This window comes from Sturnus vulgaris, chromosome 3 (assembly GCF_052056855.1).
Source record: "Sturnus vulgaris isolate bStuVul1 chromosome 3, bStuVul1.hap1, whole genome shotgun sequence".
NCBI lineage: Eukaryota > Metazoa > Chordata > Aves > Passeriformes > Sturnidae > Sturnus > Sturnus vulgaris.
The window spans coordinates 94,718,854-94,734,037 of record NC_142245.1 but is presented as its reverse complement, the minus strand read 5'-3'; the positions used below and the strand labels follow the sequence as shown (position 1 = coordinate 94,734,037).

The 15,184-nt window shown below is 38.2% G+C and overlaps 1 protein-coding gene across 4 annotated transcripts in view; it reads left to right on the top strand.

Moving 5' to 3' along the window:
• ARHGEF10 (Rho guanine nucleotide exchange factor 10) overlaps positions 1-15,184 on the top strand; it is a 109,686-nt gene that overhangs the window by 46,106 nt on the left and 48,396 nt on the right. For all 4 annotated transcript variants that reach the window (XM_088162301.1, XM_088162303.1, XM_014869528.2 and 1 more), the window contains 7 exons: positions 1,249-1,326; positions 1,552-1,731; positions 2,971-3,087; positions 4,871-4,963; positions 6,381-6,551; positions 8,847-8,992; positions 11,312-11,487. In XM_088162301.1, coding sequence (XP_088018427.1) covers positions 1,249-1,326; positions 1,552-1,731; positions 2,971-3,087; positions 4,871-4,963; positions 6,381-6,551; positions 8,847-8,992; positions 11,312-11,487 — 961 coding nt within the window. The remainder of the gene's footprint in view (positions 1-1,248; positions 1,327-1,551; positions 1,732-2,970; positions 3,088-4,870; positions 4,964-6,380; positions 6,552-8,846; positions 8,993-11,311; positions 11,488-15,184) is intronic.

The window sequence follows — 15,184 nt, the reverse complement described above, 5'->3', positions numbered from 1 at the left end:
CTTTTGAGGTCCTCCTTTGACATGCCAGTACCTGAAAGAAAATTCTCATATAACCTGCATTTAATAATTCAAAATACAAGTGTGGAGAATTTAAAGGCAGTGATGGTGAAGAGGCTGTGCGGTTCTGGAGCAGAAAGAAGCAAGCATGAGATTTGTGTTTCATGGTTGTTTAGGCTAGCTTAAAATAGCAAAATGAGCAGCTTTTCCTTCTCTTCTAGTTATGGAAAGTGGTTTGATCCTATCCTGTGCTGTCTTCTCCCTCATAGTCCCCCTTTTGAAAACTGGGGTGAGCTAGATTAGGAAATGGATTTGGGTGAAAACAAATCCTTATAATCGACAAGAAATCTAATTGATGGCAAGAAACTTAAATTCTAAACTAGACTGGTTCTCCAGTCCTTCCTGTCCTGCTGCCTGCATGTACATACAAAGTGCATTTTGGCTGAATCACAGAAGCAGAAGTTGGCGAAGGAGGTGTAATAAATAGTCTGTAGTTTAACATGAAATATGGTAGCTTTTCCTGAAGCTCTTACAACTTTGTAAGTGTATATAAATATAGGTAATACGGCGGTTTTCACTTATGCATGGTAATGCCCAAAAGAGAATGCTGACTTGGATACTTTCTCAATGATACAGTTTATGTGGCCTTAACTTGAAAAGACAATTAGTATTTGCGTGTTTGCCCTTCATGTTGCTCCTAATAAATTTATAAAACCTATTAAAAATGAAGTTTAGGACTGATTTTTGAAAGCTTGTTACCTATTTTGTTGTAGCAAATCACTGAAGCAATCAACATCATCTTACACCTATTATTGTTTCCATTAATGCCTACATATATACATTTAAGGTGCATAGGATTATAGAATATCCTGATTTGGAAAATCACTAGGATCATTGAAGTCCAACTCCTGGCCCTGCACAAGACAGCCCTAAAAATTGCACCAGATGCCTGAGAGCATTGTTAAAGGCTGAAGTCAAAACACAAGTTTCAAAAGTAAAGCTTGGAATTACAACAGTGAGAAAACAATTACAGATATTGATACAATAATTGTGTTCTTTAAGTAGTTTTAGAGTAGTAGTAAATTTAATTACTTTTGAAGAGGTACAGTATTATTTTATTGCAGTTCCAGTATTGAAATTGCTTTGTATTTCTTTTGTTTATTAATGTGAGAATTTTATCATCATAATTTCCAGCTATAATGAATGTGTTACCTGATTAGAGCTTTGGACAAAACTTTGTTGTTTTAACAGGTTGTGAGAAGGTATATTTTGGGCTCTGTAGTTGATAGTGAGAAGAATTACGTGGATGCTCTCAAAAGAATCCTGGAGGTACCTTAATATCTTTTGCATTTTTAAATTCTGATTGTTTGAAAAAGAATCATTAAAGATCATTAAGGAATCTGCCATATGACTAATACAGATTTTGCTACAGATGCTTCATGCCAAATGTTCAGTGATTTTGTGTGTTTGTACTGTTGCATAAGTTTGTTTTTCTGCTTGTAGAAGTCCATTTTTTTGTTTGTTTAAATCAATTTGTTTTCTTTTTTCCCACAGCAATATGAAAAGCCCCTTTCAGATATGGAACCAAAATTACTGAGTGAAAGAAAACTTAAAATGGTCTTTTATCGAATTAAGGAGATTCTTCAGTGCCATTCAATGTTTCAGATTGCTCTGGCGAGTCGTGTATCTGAGTGGGACTCTGTTGAAATGATTGGTGATGTCTTTGTTGCTTCAGTAAGCAAATGTGTCAGAACAGATAATCTGCTTTTATTTTAGTCTTGTTTTTCCATCTCTCTATCTTTCTAACTTAGCCCTTTATTCCCATGTTCTCCAATGCCTGTGGCAACTGTCAGAGCATGCATGTACTATCCGGATAAGGAAACTGACACCAACACATGTCTTCAGCTCGGTTGGCAGATATGAAAGGATTGTGAGAAAAGTTTTCAGGCTTTGATTAATCTTTCAGACATTTAAGTAAACACTTTGTTTTTATGGGAAATTAAAGATTCACAAACCCACTGAAAAGAAGGTGAGACTGAGGCTCAGCATCTTGTAAAAAATAGGTAGTCATACCTAGTATAGTGCAAGTAGAAAGAAACTACAGTGGGTAATGTCCTGAATTCCTGAGATGGCACACTGATAAAGAGTATTTGTAAAACTGTATCCCATCATTAATGGAAGTCCATTCAGTAAAGGGCAGAATTAGCTACTTCTTTAAATTAGAGAAAAGAAGAAGTGGCCTTGGTTGATAGAAAGACGTTACCATGAAAGTGTGGTTCGAAGAGGCTGACTGCCTTCTGGCTTGAATGCCTTGTTTTATTGTCACCAGGTCCTGGAAATTCATGCCTGCTGTAAGAGAGCTGGGATCTGATCACAGTTCACCCAAAATGAAATAGTTACTAAAGATTTATTGTTTAAAGCAAACCTGCCTCATTGTGACTGAAGCAAGTTAGGTAGTCTTAATGAGACCAGCTCTGCAAAAGAGAGGGAATGAAGGCAATGGGTGGTGATCTTAGCATTCCTATGACTGTTTGCAGGCCACACAATCTGTCTGCTTTATTGATAAGTCCTTAATAGCTTAAGTCAGGATGTGAAGGCCCTGTGACTTTGCTGATTCACTTAATCTGGAAGACAGGTAGTGAGATAATCAGGGGATCTCAGCTGTCACTTTGAATCTCAATGAATGCCCTTTGATAGCCCATAGTCCTCAGGTTCTGTCCCAGTGTTCCAGCCAAGATGAAGCAATTTCTGTAAATACATTTCTTGTAATTCACAGCTGTTACATCATTCTGTTTCCAACCTGTCTTCTGCAGAGAGATTATTTCAGGTATTATCAGTATCTCTGTATATCCAGCACTAGGCCAAGAAAAGCCCTTAGTTCTGAGTAACTCCCTAACAGACAGAAGTCTATATAGCTGTGCTAGCAGAGGTCTTTTGTATTTGTAGTTAGGATTTGCCCTTTTTTCTTTACAGTTTTCTAAATCTATGGTATTGGATGCATACAGTGAATATGTAAACAACTTCAGCACAGCAGTTGGGATTCTCAAAAAATCTTGTGCCACTAAACCTGCCTTTTTAGACTTCTTAAAGGTTAGTTCATTCAATCTTTATATAGTTGTGCATATGTGATAAATGAGAAAGTCTGAGTTGTAATTTGGGAGGAAATTTGACTGCTGATACTCTATATTGTCTCGCTGTTTTCATGGACTTAAGGTCTGTTTTATGGCTTTGGCACAAAAAGATTCCAAAGGTTGCCCTTTCAGTATTGTATTTTTGGCATAGTAATGTGTTGTTAGATCTGGGATGTATTTTGAAGTGGACAGTAGTTTTATTGTTCTTCATATCAGTTTACTGGTGTTTGCATTACTTTATTTGGCTAAACATTAGGATTCTTCCTTATCAGATGAGCTTCATTGTATGAAGCCACTTTTTACTTTGAAATTGATTTTAATTATTTTTTAATTCTAATTTTTTTTATTGTCTTGTGAGAAGTAGTGCAACTGAATTTCCATTCCACAACAAATTTCCCTGGGTTTTGAAGGTTGTGTTTCTGGCGTGGGGTTGAAATTGGTGATTTTTTTGCAGAATGCATACTGCCCTCTTGCATATGATGCTTGTCATGATGTGTATGGAGAGCCTGGCACACACAGTAGAAGTTCTGCGAATGCCTAGGGTTGACAATACAGAGGGTACACAGAATCCACTGCAAGGCTTTTTTGGCTGTCTGTGACATGGTGAGAGTCTGGAAGCTCAGCTTGTCTCATTGCCCAGTCATCCTGGATTGAGTTGTGCCTCTTAGAGCTGGTCACCCTCACCCTGTCAGATCTGTTACAGTGGTCCACAAAACAGTAAAACTGTGTCCCTAGTGCAGCTCTTCTAGAGAAGAGTGGCAGGGATTTCTCTTCAGATCTTAAATTACCTAACAACTCTTTGGAGTGTGGACAGCTCTGTGCAGGACGATACTCTGCAAGCCTTAAGCACCATGAAGATCAGACTCTCTAGGGAGCATGTAGTCACATGTTAAATATGTTCTACTGTTAAAAGCTTGTTTTTCTAATAGAGACATAATCCACACCTCTCATCACTGCTTGTCAGGGCCACACTGGTTCTGCTTGCAGAAACACAGCCAAACTCTGACAGATGACACTTCTTTACCTTTCCTTCCCCCCCCCCCCAAAAAATGAGGATCAAAATCTTCACTACTGCTGTTCGGAAAAACATAGATGTTTGTATAGATAACTATGGAAAGAAATTATTGTGAAGCTGATAGTTGTAGCAATAAATGGCAATTTAAGCACAACACTAGTTTAGTGGTGTTTAATATTGTTTAGATTTGCTTTGTTTGCACTATTGAGAATTACCTTTAACCTTCCTATTTCTGACCATTTCTGGCTTTTTGCAGAAAGAAATTTGCCATTTTGTGTTTTTTTCTGCCATTCCTGGTAACTAAAGTAATGGATTCAAACATTTTTCTTTCTAAATATAAATCAGCATTTTTTCCTTCGTTTCTTTTAATAAAGAAGATCAAAATCTCTGTTTGCATAGCATTGAGATTATGATGTTTCCTCTTAAAAACTCATAGATTGGTTTTTAGATTTATAGATGCTGCACTGTTGGTGTAGCTTTAGCCCAGCTGTATTTATTTAAGGAGGATGTTTCAGTTCAGTGGCAGGCCATTCTTTTAATAGCGATGGGTTTTTCTAAAAGTTTGAATATTTTAAAATTAATTCTTGATAGTAAATTGAATCTTTACATTCTTCCTATTATAATTAATGTAAGCAGTATAGATGAATTTTTAGGAAATGTTTTCATTTCGTTCTGTAACTGGTGGAAATGTGCTCGTGGTAGTAAATGTGGCTTTCTTGCATTGCAGCAATGTCAGGAGTCAAGCCCTGATCGCATTACACTGTATGGTTTAATGATGAAACCTATCCAACGTTTTCCACAGTTCATTCTACTATTGCAGGTAAATAATGTTTACCAAAGGGAGGCTCCTCTTGGATTCTTGCATAGTTTACCCTTGGGATTACATGGTAGCTAATCTTCTGCTAAAGGATCATGCTGCAATGGAAGTGACCACTACATCATGGGGAAATAAATAGAAAATTTCAGTACATTAAACACGCTCATCTCATAGTCTGATTGCAGGGACAGGCAGTAAAGGCACTTCAGGAAAGATTTAGTAAACTAGATTTACTATAGATTACTTGCTAAGTAAAATATAGCTCCTGAATTGTTTTCTAGTAAAGGTGCAGTTCAAATATGCTACTTGTTTATATCTGTTCGTTAGCTAGTAACACTTCAAAACATGACTAGAAACTTAGCATTATTTTCCATTGAAGAAAAAAACCAAGAGGATTAACATGCCTTGGATAGTTTAGAATATATGTGAGATGCAGAACAACAGTACACTCTCTGACTACTTGGCTCACAGGACCTGCTAGAGTATGGTGCAGCTTCCTTCTGACCTGCAGCATCTTGTTTCTCTGCCCATGGAAACTGTGGATTTGACAGGGAGTCCCTGGGTCTCATCTCAACAGGCAGTCAAGCTGCAGGAAGAGCACAATTCCCCAGTATAGACCTACTCCAGACAAATTTACTGTTTGTACCTCCTTCCAGAGCACAGCAGATGCAGGGCAGTAAGCACGGTGTGTTAGCTGTGCTCGCAGGTGCCACAGAGGAGGACAGGCTTGGGCTGCACGCCTGGCAGTTACTGTGGGTAATGGAGCAGTCGTGGGGGCAGCATGGGGGTCACAAGCCGTGGTGAGAGTTTTTGAAGTAGCAGGAACGATGAAGTTTACTGTGGCAGGAAGAGTGAATATATAGGGATTTTTTAAAGTGCTCTGGGAATGGAAATAAAGTATAATTCAAACTGTTCCTACTGGATGCCTACAAAAGAGAAAAGAACAGTGTGGAGGCAGGCGCTGTTGTGACCTTAATGTAGTAATATCTCCTACTTTAGGAGGAGCATGCTGTCCATGTTCTAATGAGGAATAATAACAGTAATAAAGATAATACAGTATTATTATGGTAGTAAATATCTGAAAAGTTTCATTTTAAATATTTTATAGACATGTACATATTACAGTATAATACTGATTGCCAGATTGTTTAATATTATGTCCCTTCTCTGTAATTTTGTTCTTTAAATAAGAATACATGTGATCCCATTGAGTATATTTTTGAAGAATTACTAAGATAATTTGCAAAGTTAAGCAATGTGCTGTCTGAATATTCATTGGGTGTTTATTGGTCTTATTCTTTAGTAGTACTCAAGTAAAGAATGTAATTGTAACTGTAAATCCTGTAATCTTTGGAAACTGACTTTGGAAATAAATCTGATTTTTTGTTTGTTGTTTGTTTGTTTTATAATTACCCCTCAGGATATGTTGAAGAACACTAATAAGGGACATCCTGACAGGTTACCTCTACAGATGGCTCTTACAGAGCTCGAGACACTGGCAGAGAAGTTAAATGAAAGGAAAAGGGATGCAGATCAGCGCTGTGAAATAAAACAAATAGCAAAAGCAATGAATGAACGCTACCTGAACAAGGTAAGGAAAGTATAATGGAAATGGAAGTCACTTTCTGGGCCTTGAGCAATCTCTATAGCAGAGACCAAAGAGACAGCTATGTTATTTTTATCTGTAGAGCTCAACAACATGGGGTCATTCTAGTGGTAAATGTGAGATGTGACCTAACTCTGGGACTAAACAGGCTCACCACTGTGTGCTGAAGTGGGCAACACATTGAACTAGCCTCAGCAGTGTTGGTGTTCTGTGGCAATGTAGGAAATAATAACATATAGTAAAATCTCATGCTCATTTTCTTAATGGAAAAATTCAATTTTTAATTTGTCCTAGAAATGAGGAATTATTCCTGTGTAAAGAAAGGGACCACGTCCTTATACAGTAGTGCTTCCAACGATGAAGCATTTCAGGATGTGCTATTGAATGGATCCAACATCTTCCTTATTTTAAGGAAAATCTCGGTCTATTTCATTCATATATTTGCATCGTACAATAGAAATGTCTGAAAAGAACTCTAGAAGACTTTCAGTGAGAAGGAAGGAAAAATCTTTTTTGAGTTTGTTAGTAGTTATCTGTACTGTGGATATATGTATGCTTGTTTTATTTGTATCATAAATGATTCCTTCTTTCCCATGAAGTGGGGCATAAATGCTCCAATTACTACTTTTGTGAAGTTACAGGTTATTTTCCTGTGGACTTCTTCTGAGATAAAGTAGTGGGGATGTGCTGAAGGAATGGGGTTGGTTTTGGTGATACATAAGCACATCTTTTAGGAAAGCAGTAGTCTACCAGAAAATGCTTATTTTAAGCTATTTACCAGGAATGAAATACTGAATTTATTGTCGTACTGGAGCAGTATTTCCATTCTAAGTGCATTAGAAGATGGATTCAGACATTTTACTTTATTTTCTAGTTGTCATAATCTTACTTCTTGAAGCAGCTATTAATCATCTGGAAATAGTTCCAAGACACAGAATATGCTTTTGAAGAGGTGGCCCAGGTTACCTTTTGTCAGTTGATATTGACTGTAAGATTTCGTGTGTTATGCAATGGAGGAGTCATTGATAAATACTTGGGTAGTCACTCCAAATCTCATAGGGTCCCACAGGCCTTGTGTCATAATATCACAGAATCAGCTGAGTTGGAAGGGACCCACATGGATCATAGAGTCCAACTCCTGTCTCTGCACAAGACCACCTCCAAGAGTCACACCAAGTGCCTGACAATATTGTTCAAATGCTTCTTGAACTATGTCATGCTTTGACCACTGCCCTGGGAAGCCTGTTCCATGGCCCGACCACCCTCTGGGTGAAGAATCCTCTCCTCACAAGGAAGCTTGTAGACTGCAATGAGGTCTTCTCCCAGTCTGCTCCAGGCTGAACAGACCAAGTGACCTCAGTCACTCCTCATACAGCTTCACCTCAAGGCCTTCACCATCCCTGAGGCTCTCCTTTGGACGCTCTCTAATAGCTTAATATCTTTCTTACATTGTGGCACCCAAAACTGCACACAATATTCAGATGAGGCCAGTGCAGAGCAGGACAATCCCCTCCCTTGCCTGGGTGGCAATGCTGGGCCTGATGCCCCTCAGGACAGGGTTGGCCCTCCTGGGCCTTTATATTTGCATATACAGTTTTGGAACAATGCCAGCCAGGGTGAAATAGGTGGTGGAGGAGGTGGTTGATCAGAAAATGAGTGTGCTATGGACCATTTTGTTCTGCTGGACACTATTGAGGAGTGTTGGACATTTAAGAGATAAGTTCACACTTGCACATGGTGGCTGATCCTCAGCCCTTGAAGGCAAATGTCAGGAGCAATTTGCATGCCGAGAATCTCTTGAACATGTCATCTCCACAGTTTGTGACACCCTGCCAGCTGCACTCCTCAGATGTGTGAGCCCACGGGGACATTGCAGGCTGAGCACACTCCCTCCTCACACTCTGGCCTCCCACTCGGGGCAGCTGGAATCATGTGCAGGTCTTCAGTGACTATGAAAGAAGGGACTAAGGAAGGAAATCACAGAAATTGTGGAAGGAATAATTTTTTTCACCAAGAAACCTTTATCAGTGTGGAAGATTCCCAAAGCAACCATGGTCTTCATTGAGATGCAAAGCCCTTTAAGTCCACATGGATGACAGCAGAAGTTACTGTTTCTCTAAATCAAAAGCAGATTAATAAAGAGAGCTAATTACTTTGGCAAATTCACCTACAATCACTTGTGGTGGATGGCAAGTGATAACCCATTGTTTTTGTTTTTTATGTGCCACATGTTGGATGTACAGTGTATAATATACAATGCTGATTGTTTTCAAAATCCAGCTACTCAGCAGCGGAAACAGATACCTCATACGGACTGATGACATGGTTGAGACAGTTTATAATGACAAAGGAGAAATTATCAAAACCAAAGAACGGCGACTTTTCATGTTAAATGATGTGCTGATGTGTGCAACAGTAAATATTCGGTAAGATTTAATTTATATTTTTTAGATTATCATTTGAACTTCAGGTGCAGAAAAATGGCACTTTTTGAATTGCTTTTGTGTTGTTGTGTTTGCTATGTCTAATGCTTTCTAGAAGTAGTCATAATAAATAGATAACTAGCTTTGTTACAGTCCTCCAGATTGCTGACTGATATTTGGAAGTTCTAGAGTAAATTTTAAGAAAAATTGTATCAGTTGGAGATTACAGATAGAAATGCTCTGTAGTGTCTAGTTACTGCTGTGTATTAGTGCTTAGTGGAACACAGGTTTGCCAGGGTAAGATTTTTTCTCTTCTTCCTTAAATTCAGACTGTAACACACACAGATTTGTAACTTGACACAATTTCTATATTAAATCCTACCCTCTGCAAAGCAAACAAACAACCACAAACAAAGCCCATAAAGTTAATGAAGGTTGCCAGAATAAACCTGGAACTCACTAACAAATTTCCAGATGGGGAAAGGTTGTTATGTCTGAGACCAAACATCGAAGGATTAAAGGTGAAATGCTTTGAAAAAAGCATTTTTTCGTAGTTTTTCCTGTGCTTTTGTTGGCTGTAATTATTACTGTTACTAAGTAACAGCCAAGGTTGTGGTCGCATTCATATGTTGCTTGTATCATAAATTGTTTTATGTGATGCTACATCCTAACAAAGAAAATGGATCTTTAAAAGTGGATCTTTAAAATCTTCCAAGAATAGCTTTTCTTAAGCATAATACGAGTTGGTATCTTAATTCATTTCTGAAGTATGAATCCTATACATAAATTTCTAAATGTGTGATTGCTTGGTCTCATATTAGTGAGTGAGAAGTGCCATGTAATTAAGTACACTTCAGAAAATGAACAAGCTCATGTCAGTTATCCTGTGATCATTGCCTTTAAAAATTCCTTACTTTATTAGTAACACTTGGATATTGTTTTTAACTATTCGTAGTTTGTCTTCTTTCATACCAGCAAAGTCTTGGATTTTCTGTATTTGTACTTGAAGCAGCAAAGTGCAGTCTGTTTTTGTTTTCCATGTTCAAAGTTCATGATCATGCCAAGTCTCTGAACCTCTGAGGGTCATGTCGTCTGTAAAAGTATGTACTGTTTGCAAGCCATAGAAAATTCCTCTCTAACTAGTGGACCCTGTGCACCTGGGGACGTTTGAGTGTTGCTGGTTTACAAAAGACAGGTATTTTTATAGATGACATGACCCTCAGGTCTTTCTTTGCACACAGTCTAGATGACCAGCAGGAGCTGGTGGCCTAACTCTGAAGTAACAGCAGTTGGATAGGGTGGATGCTATCCCTAGTGACTAGACAACTGTGTCTTGCCTAGTTTCCTTTTTTGTTTTTTTCTGAGCTAGGTCAAAAATTTATAAATATTTACTTAGGTTGTGGCAGTTGTGTTCTTTGTTCATAGTTACTTCCTTATTGAAACAAAAGTCTGTGTTGCAGATAGGTGGCTGACTAGCTGAACTCAGCATTTAGTTATTGATCTCAATAAATGCATTTTGCTGATTTCTCTCATGCATTTGATTTCTGGATTTCAGTCATTCTTTCTGTGAAGTAAACCTTTTTTGTTTTCTTTAACATCTCTTTTGTCCTTTATAATAAATATTTGTTATATGTTCTTGAATGGGAATAAGGGAATGAAGGAAACAAAGTAAAATTAGGATCAATGTAATTTCTATTCCTAATGAGCTTCCTCAGTGTGCTCTTTCCCTCTGAAATGGCTATTGTGATGCACAGTTCTTAAGCAGCAGCTCAGGCAGGATTACTCTTGGAAGCTGCAGCAGTTTCAGAGGTCTGCTGTACAGAACAGTCTGGGCTGTGGGGCTTGGCAGAAATGTTGGTTTATCAGCCCTTCAGAGGTTATGTTGTGCCTTGTGTTGCCAGCAGTCATTCAAAGTCATTCACTCCCATAATCCGTACTTCCCTAAACGTAGCAGTTAGGGCCCAAAAAGAAGTGTTTCAAAAAAATAAGGAAAATCTGGAGCCAAAGTATAATCCCAAATAGTTGTATTAGGATTTCAGAATGCACATTCATCTTAAAAGATGGTAATTTATGTTTTGCTGTAGAAATAAGTACTATTGTTGGCAGTCCTGTGGTGTTTGTACACAAGATTAGCTGCACCTGCATGGCTGCTCTTTGCATGCCAGGAAAGGTCAGTCACAAAAGTCAGCCTGATGCATGTGTTTCTTTCAAGTTGTGCACTGTACTCAAGCTGATAAACAGCAGATTTTAGAAGCTAAAATAATAAATACTATGCCATGAAACACAGTTGCTTGTCACAGCAATAATTTGTGCATATTCCAGCTCTTCCTATGAAAGCAGTGGCACCGTGACAACTGGCCAGAGGTATTTGCTGAAGTGGAGCGTACCGCTGGGACAAGTGGATGTCATAGAGTATGGCAGCAGTGAGGGCCAAGGAGACAACTGCAGGTTCCCACCCCAGCTCTCTGCTGAAAATGTCGTCATTAACTCCAAGCCAAGTAAGTGATAGGAGTTACTGACTTCTACAGACTGCTTTGTTAAAATCCATTTTGAAATTCAATGGGCTACTGAAAACAAAGGAAAGCATTCTGTCCATGGAGAGTTCTGTAACACGAAGAGTAGTAGAGCCTCTTTCTCTGGAAACTGAGAATGCATAAAGTGACAGCTAGGCTCCTGCCTTGCAACATGAATTACTTGTATTTGTCGTAGTTTAGAATTTTATGCATGATTGAGTAAGGAGTTCTAAAGCATGAGACGTGCAAAAATGTGGGTTTGGTGCAGTGAGCCAAGTGGTCTCGTGGTCACTGGTTCTGCCTTTGTTCTTTACCCTGTAGTTAGAGCAAAGAAGTTTGTCTCAATAAGGGTGACCAAGCCACCTTGTTGTTGTGATTAAGAGTCTGGGCACAAGTGGTTATTTATTTGGGTAGAATTTACTCACTTCTCTCAAGCCCATGGTATCTTGCCCTTCAACCTAGTGCTTCAGAAAAAAATCTTAATGTTTTTGAAGCTATGTGTTAATAGGTAATTTCCTCCTAGCCTCTCTCCAAAAATGACCTCAAGGTCTGAAGTTTGCAAATTCTTCTGTGGTAATTAATCCCCCCTACAAGACTGCCAACTACCTTCAAGAAAAATATGAATTTTAAGGCTTTACTTGTTAGCTAGACTTTCATACATAAGGAGTTATTTTTATATTCTGGGGGTTTTTGCCTAAATATTGTAATATTAAATGCATTTAATATCTCTAGATTGTAATTTGACTCCTATTCATGGATTATAATCCACATGTGCTGTGATTCAGTGCTAGCTCTAGGCATTATTTCACACTACATTTATTTAATATTGCAGCCTTGGCTTCATGAATTTTCCCACAGTTGTGCTCTAAGGAGGCATAAATGCTACAGCATCAGAGTGTAGCATTTACTACCCCCTGTATTCTCCAGGATGGTTCTCGTCAGGTCTTCTTGCTCCTCCTGTTGTAAATAGCTACAGAGAATTTTATGGGCACTTACATCTTTATTTCAAGGATGAATTAATTCTTCTAACTACTTTTAAGCAATAATGGACTGCTTAGAGAATGAGATTAAAGCCCTAATTTTATAATTTACCAGTTGCTGTAACCCTGAGAGGACTATATAAAGAAGTGTATTTCGTAGAATTGGGGCTCCCTTTTGTAGGTGAGTGTGAGAGGAACAGATTGTTGAATATTCCTAGTATGATTTTGTGCAGCAGTTTCACAGCTGCCAAGACCAAATCCTTGCATGTCAGCATGATATGGGGAAGAAAAGCTTGAGGGGAGAAACAAAAACTCCTGACTGAACAGTCACGTAGAACTTAGTTGAACCTGTTAGCTTTTGAAGTTTTTCAGCTGCATCATGTTTGGTGACAATATTACACAAAAAAGGAATGACTTTGTTCATAATTTGTAAATCAACCTTCAGGTTAAATCTAGGTAAACCTTCATGTACTCTAGGTAAAATGTGAACTGAACTATTTTTTCTCTTGATAAGCTCTGTTAAATTAATTCGGTCTTCTAATAAAAAGGATCGAAAGATAAGAAATAAAAAGAATTTGAAGGATACTGGGTATACTGAAAAAATCCTCCTGGTTTAATAAAATTTTTCTGCCAAATGATCCAGCTAAATTGAATATAAACAATCATGAAAGAGTAACATCATAGTCTTGTTTTTGCACATACTACTGTGTTTGCACTAGATATTACTCTGAATGCAGTGTTGTTTGAACTGGCCTTTATAGACAAGTTTCAACACACACTTAATTGTGTTAGTTATTCTGTAGAGTTGTCTCCTTAGTTCCAGTTTAAGTTGGCTGCTAAAGATTACAGAAGCTTAGAAAGTACAGCCTTCCTGTAGAGGGGCAAACTGGTAAGACTGTGTGCTGCTTCAGTGTTGCTTCTTATTTGCACCACCAAGTTGCTGCATTTTATAGTTGATGGTGACATGATCTTTAATATATGGTAGTATGACATCGTTGGTGAGACTACTGGGTGTTTACTAAAAGTTGCAAAAAGCTTACAGAGAAATACTATCAACTCTGCTTGAAACTTCATATCTTTGCAGTCATCATAAAATTATGCCTCCCTCTGTTTTCAAAATACAGGATGAAATCCCAGTGGCTTCATATTATATATGGTTTTAATAAGATCTAGTGATCAAGAACAGTTTGGGATGCTGCAGGCAAAATCCTGAGACAGAAAACCATTTCTCAGACTGAATTTCAGCTTACATAGCCAGTTTGTGGGCACTGAAAAGACACAGAATAATGGTGATTCTGTGCAAAATCGTTTAGTAGTAGAAGGATTACCTCTTGTATTTCTGGAAGACTGAGAAAAGTTGGTTTGTATCTGCCATATGCCAGGTTGAGTACTTGACTCCTGTAAGGTTGGTATTCTGACATTGCTGCTGTGATTAGCGAGGATTCTTGGGTGGATTCAGGTTGTGTACTTGTGAGGATTACTGGTTGTTGGTTATATTTCCCTTATCATGGCACTTTTTTCTCCACCAAAACCTTTTATGTCAGGAGGTAGCTGTCACAATTGTATCTTGCTGTTTATTATCGACTAAATACAATTGGTGCTTCCAGTTTTCTATGATGAGGCAAGAAAAAAGCAGTATAGTTTAAAGATGCAAACTTTACATTGGGTGCTGAATTAATAGCTGAATTTGAATTAATCTTCTACAGCCTGTAATATGCAACTGAAAGATGGAAAGGTTTTATGAGTATGTATAAATCAAAGGCATGCTTTAGTACTGTTCTGAGATGAAAAGCGAGGGCTGTGTGAACTTGATTTTCACTTGGCAAAATCCTCAGTGGGCAGTTTTCTACCCCATTGAGCTTTATACAGCAGTCTTTTGTCTCTGAATTCTACAGAACACCTTTAGGGGCTATTTTTTTGTTTTAAGCCATTAGTATTTTGGTAGGAAAAACTGTGTGGCCTGAGGGTGTGGGGCAAAGCAGAAAATTTTTACTCGAGTGTATTCTGCCATACTGCCCCTCCTTGATGTGCTATTGCCTTGTTCCTGTTTTTCTCCCCTAGCACCAACAGTAGACTAAATTCTCTTAGTTACAAACATGAAGAGGGATTGAAGTCTCAGCTATTTGGCAGGGTCCTTTATTTGTACAATTCTAATGTTTTTTCTTAGTAGAGTGGAATTACAACTTGTGTTTGCTTCCTGCAATAATTACTGGTAAACATTTCACAATCTCAGTCTTCAGGAAAAAAGACATTTCTCTCAGTAAATTAGTCAAAGTCCTGCTTCATGTATTAGTTAGTCTTGCTTGAAAGTCTGTATGGCTCTCTGGCATCCCCGACGGACAGTTTTTTTTTGGAAGCAGTTATTTAATTATGTGTGCCAAAAGTGTGATATGTTAATTTTCTTCATAGAACCATTGGCAGAAAGATGCGAGATAGAGTTTTTCCCCTGGTAAATCCATGCATTGTTTCTGGTAGGCTGTTGCTGTTCTCTCCACCTCAGTTAGTCCAAGTCCAGAAGCACAGACACAGTCATAATATGGAAAAGTTCAATTAATATAGGAACAAGAATATTTTCAGTGTGAACAGAAATTTGTAAGTTCTTGGTTTTGATTTACTTGTGTTGGTAAAAAATTCACCTCCCTCACCTGGTCAGTGATGCTGTACGTGATGTCTCTCAGGACCCTCCTGGCTCCCGGGTAATG